We start from the raw sequence: 5,247 nt of genomic DNA, 5'->3' as shown, positions 1-5,247 counted from the left end.
TGTACAGCCCGTACTGACACTATGCACCACTAGTTGTTAATCTGTTCAAGACGGGTATGGGTTACCCGGTGTGCTTAAGCCCCGTATACAAATCAAGAATTTAGCTCGGCCGAGTTGTCAGCGAGCTCTAAATTACGAGGAGGCATGATCTTGATGCCGACGAAGAAATGGCAGAGTTCCCCCTCTTCCCGTCATAGTCATGTCTCCTTGTAATTTAGAGCTCGCAGACTCGTCGTCTGATCGATTTTCGCTACATGTGAGGGGATATTATTAGCTGAATACATGTACCGTATCGAAGGTACATTGAAATTCTTCTCTTTCCCACCGCAGCCACTCCAAAATGCTCAGATTTCACACAAAATCCTACAAGAAATGATTTTCAACGGTTTAAATCCTTGATGTTGTTGCATCACCCCCATAAGGCGGCATCTAGAAATGCATAAGGTCAAACGAACCCTCTAGCAATGTCATGGCACCCACGCGTGTACCGGACACAATTATTGTATATTGGAGAACGGCTTTTGTGAAGTTTATTGTTAAGCCAGGCGAATACATTCCATATCGCTGTGACCTTTCTAAGTTACCCCTGGGTGAAAACACAAAAAACGCTTGTCAATAACTCTTCACGTAACTCTACTAAATAAAGTGGCGTTTTGAAGACAACCTAAGCAATATTATAGCGTTAAAAATGGAAATATTTTGGATAAGGCAATCAGTATAATATTGACATCTACTGTACTGTATTCCCACATTTACATCATTATTTTGTTGGTTGTTGTTTTTTTCAAGCAGTTAAAACATTGCGATTTCCAATAATCTGCTCACCCGGGCTTAATAAGCAAAGGATTCGCACCTCATTGTAGCCGTATGGGGAAATAGAGGCAAATTGTTGATCAACGCTACTTCACCTTTATCCGCCGGGGTAACCTATATCCGTTGTATTTAAAAAAACAGGGTCTTTAGGGACCCCAAGTCAGTGTTTTTACATTACAAAATTTTCATAATATTCTAGTTTGAAACCACAGTCTGTCTACTTGTTATCAAAGTACGTCTTTCATAAAAATTGACATAGGTTACCCCGCGGATAAAGGAGAACTGGCGTTACTTTGCAATCTGTATTGCCAAACATAATTTTTAAACAATTAAGTTCTTCCTTGTCTTTATAGGAATCTACAAAGACCAGCAGACAGGAGTAACAACTTGTGAAGCCATTACTGTAGCGAAACTGTACTCCATTCTGTGTTGTTTTCCCGTATGTTTCAATTGGAAACATACATACAAGTTCCGCTGTAGAACCGTAGTAAACCGCCATATTTTCAAACTTGCCGACATCTACCTACCTACCAAATATTATGAACATCCATTCACAGATTCTCGAGTTATACTCTTGATTGACACATGCATCTACAGCCACTCCACCAAAACAAAACCGTCTGGAGGAGGTTAATAGTTTTGATTGGATGAAAAATTAGACGGACATAATCAAGTCTTCTAGCAGCTCTCCCATTGGTCAGATCCATCTGGCCAATCAACCGCCGACAGTGAGAGATTGTGTAAGACACACGTGTCAAGCTAGTTGGTGAAAAATGCACTTTTGTAAAGCACTTTTATTTCTGAATCTCAGAATCGCGCTTATCATCACTCTTTTATTTGGGTGTGTCGCCTACCTGTATGCCTTGTCGACTATTCAACACATGGGACCAGCTGCAGTAAAATTGACACGTAACGTTCAAGGTACGGAAATCGGTAAGTACAGTACAGTAACGCCCCTAGCAACTCAAAGACGAACTGCAGTTATAATCGTCACTCAAATGAGGAGTGGTTTCACGTTCGTTGGTGAAATATTTAATCAGCACCCAAATGCCTTCTACATATTTGAGCCGCTTTGGGCCCTCGAAAACCACAAGAACAAAACCTACAACAATCCAGGCATGCAGCTAGAGCTTTTGAGAGGAGTTTCTGGCTGTAGATTTGAGCAAATAAAGGACGTTATGAAATTTTATCTCACCACGAAAGGTTTAGGGGTGATGACAACATGCCATGCAGTCGACAAAATGTGCGACGGTTTCAGAGACAAAAGTGCGAACGCCACCTGGCCAAAAAGATGTCCGATTCCAGAAAATACACTTCCAACCGTTTTGCAATCAACTTGCGAAGGAAAACAGTTCACAGCGATTAAGACGATCCGATTGGACGATATAAAACTACTCCAGCCAATGGCAGAAGAGGACGATTTGAATTTGAAAATAATTCAGTTGGTGAGAGACCCGCGAGCCGTTATTGCGTCACGCCTCAATCTCAGCAAAAAGAACGTTTCCGTTATGACTGTTCTTCACGACAAGGTCAACAAGGCAGAAGTGCAGGAGCTCTGTGATTGGATGATTAGAAACGCGGAACTTTACAGAAACAAAGCTGATTGGCTAAGCGGACGCTTCGCCGTAATTCGATACGAGGATGTCGGAATGGAACCAATACATTCTATGGAGAAACTGTATAAATTTATCGGCGTTTCTCCAAAAACAGAAGTCTCTAAATGGCTAGAAAATCACATTCATGCAGCGAAGAGAAGAAAAGACAGAGAAAATCCGTTCGGAACAAAAAAAGATCCTATGAAAACGTCCAACGAGTGGAGAACCAGACTTAGTATTCGTCAAGTAAACACCATTCAGTCCGTTTGTAAGAAGGCCATGGAGTTATTCCATTATCAAATAGTTGAGACAAAAGAAGAGCTGAGAAATACCTCTCTTAACCTTTACGGTAAACGGTATTCTATTATTCCCTAAGGCATAAGGAAGAAAATGTCGTGTTTTCGGTTCTAAAAAATCGTGGTCCAACACTAGTTTCAAAAATGCCTCCGTCCTTGGAGCGTCGCCAAAAATATAGGCATTTTCGTCTGATGGTAGCACATGTATGACTTATATTTTTCACGAAATCTATGTACTGAAATTAATCCATAACTTGAAACTTTCAGTATTTTCTCTACTGTAATTCTTATTCGTAACTTGTATTCCATATCACATTATATTCCATAACCTTTGTGTAATAGCTCTTGCTCATGATAAAAGAGTAAAATGTATTAGACATTGCTTCCCAAATACATTTGTTGTGGTATTGAAAGTCTGTTTGCGATTGTTTGCGAAAGGGTCCTCGCAAATCATTGTACATAGGTTTGTAGTTCAGCGGTAAAACTACCATATTTCCAATAGAATTATCTTGTATCTAATTTTGGTGCCGAAACTGAGGAATGTGATATTCCGGGGGCGGCCATTTTGTTTTTAGAGGTCACGTATTTTACCCGTGTGTCAGACGTCAGTGTGACGGGAAGGGAAAACTGGCGAAAAATTCGCAAAGTTTGATACCACAAAAATTTGTCTCAAGCTAGCGCGACCCAGTATAGATACTCACTCACTTATTTATGTTTTTTTGCTTGTTTTCGTACAACTACATGCTAAAATACCCCAAGGCAAAAAAGGAGTGTAGTCTGATTGTGCATTGAAAGGCTGTGTTGTTTGTGATCGCCCATATGTAAAATACTTCTGTAAGTCAAACACATAAAACTTATACCCGTGTGTCCTGCATGTTTATTATTGTTTCTGAAATTCTGGTCGTCTATGTCTCCTTTTTGTATTATCAAAAGTGAAATGTGAATAATTTCTGGTGGTGTGTGATCTCTGTTTTCCAATGATGGTTGTAGGTTGAAACAACATATCGGAAAACGAATAGCAATGCCGTAGAAGTTGCCAGAGGATGTGGACATAAAACCAATGCGAAAATTTCTACATTTACAGTAGCAACCATACACCCGAGTCTATTCTGACCAGGTGTATACTGTAAATGCAGAAATGTTCATGACATTCGATGATATCTTACCTAGGTCTTTTCATATTCTAATTTGTAGACTGGTTACAAAACAGACGTCAAAAAATACCATCACGTACTGTAATCAGAAAACTCATCTGTAAAACTCATGTTTTCAGGCTTCTACTTAGATTGGTCTTGTTGTGGGGGCGTAAGTCAAATCACATTGTCTGTTCTTCTACTTATGGCTATGTATATTTTTTTCCGAAGGGAAAACATGTTGTTTTTGTAGTGTGTTCATCTTCTTTCTTCTTCTACTCTCATGAACCAATCAGAGCTTATAATTAGAACTGCCAGTGACATTACTATATTAGCTGTTACATCAAATGCAAAATATTAGTTGGTATAGCAAATATAAACAAAATATTAGCTGTTATAGCAAGAGAGTGAACCAAATTTTATCCGGTACAGCAAAGATGAGCAATTACAGGTTTGCGAAAGCAAAATTCGTAAAAGGGAAATTACTGAAAGAAAAATAGGCTCAACCCTGAGGCGTCGCCAAAAATGACAGAAGAATGAAGAAAGAAGTAAGAAAAAGAAGAAGACCACACCAACAAAAACAATATGTTACATAACGAAACGTCATAACGGTATGCATATTCATCGACATGTCACCAAGATTGCTGCAACAGACAGAAGCCGTTTAATTTCACCGCAGCACCTACTGTTGTAGGGCGCTGTTCCGAACCAGTCTAAAACGACAACAGGCAAACTTTAAAGGGTTTATTTTAGTTTCTATTTGAAACGAAGTCATAGAAACTGACAGAGACGGACGACCACCTGTTAAATATGAAAGTAAGTGGTCTGTTGCTGCTCGTTTTGTTTGGATGTCTGTGGTCGAGTTGTTTTTGTCTGTCGGCTAAATGTAAAATACAACAGCACCAATTGTTGAATGGGAATTCACTTGATTGTGATCTCCGAAACCTTAAAACGATTCCTGATGACATACCGTCCAACGTTGTAAGACTTACTGCCAGGTACAATAACATCAGAAACGTAACTCACCTGCCACAACTACCGCTATTGGAAACTTTGGACCTTAGTTGGAACTACATGGAGTGGTTTTCCTGGACGTCGTTGCGTGCTCTGCCGGCTTTGCGTCATCTAGTTTTAAATAGAAACAAACTATGGCATGTGCAGCTGGACATCGTCATAGAACAGCTGCCGAAGCTTGAAATCCTTGATGTAAGATTTAACAAACTTACGTCGTTCTCTCAGTACGAACTGGGATGGCCACAAGTGAGCATGGCCTTGATCGCGGGAAACCCCTTTCACTGTGACTGTGACCTCTCCTGGCTGATTGACAAGATGGCGTGTTTACAAGCCTGTGAGGGGGAGATATTTAAAGCGCGCTGTTGGCAGTCTTGCGCAGCCTATTTTCTTTTTCCC

At 40.1% G+C, this 5,247-nt stretch overlaps 1 protein-coding gene across 1 annotated transcript in view; it reads left to right on the top strand.

The window, feature by feature from the left end:
- LOC118406110 (carbohydrate sulfotransferase 3-like) overlaps positions 1-3,627 on the top strand; it is a 5,022-nt gene extending 1,395 nt beyond the window's left edge. Inside the window, exon 2 of the mRNA XM_035805978.1 lies at positions 1,167-3,627. Within this exon, the coding sequence (XP_035661871.1) occupies positions 1,587-2,783 (1,197 nt within the window). The 5' untranslated portion in view covers positions 1,167-1,586 and the 3' untranslated portion in view covers positions 2,784-3,627. The remainder of the gene's footprint in view (positions 1-1,166) is intronic.
- The last annotated feature ends 1,620 nt before the right edge of the window (positions 3,628-5,247 follow it).

The sequence above is a fragment of the Branchiostoma floridae genome, chromosome 18 (assembly GCF_000003815.2).
Source record: "Branchiostoma floridae strain S238N-H82 chromosome 18, Bfl_VNyyK, whole genome shotgun sequence".
Lineage (NCBI taxonomy): Eukaryota > Metazoa > Chordata > Leptocardii > Amphioxiformes > Branchiostomatidae > Branchiostoma > Branchiostoma floridae.
This window is presented reverse-complemented; position numbering and strand designations above follow the sequence as displayed.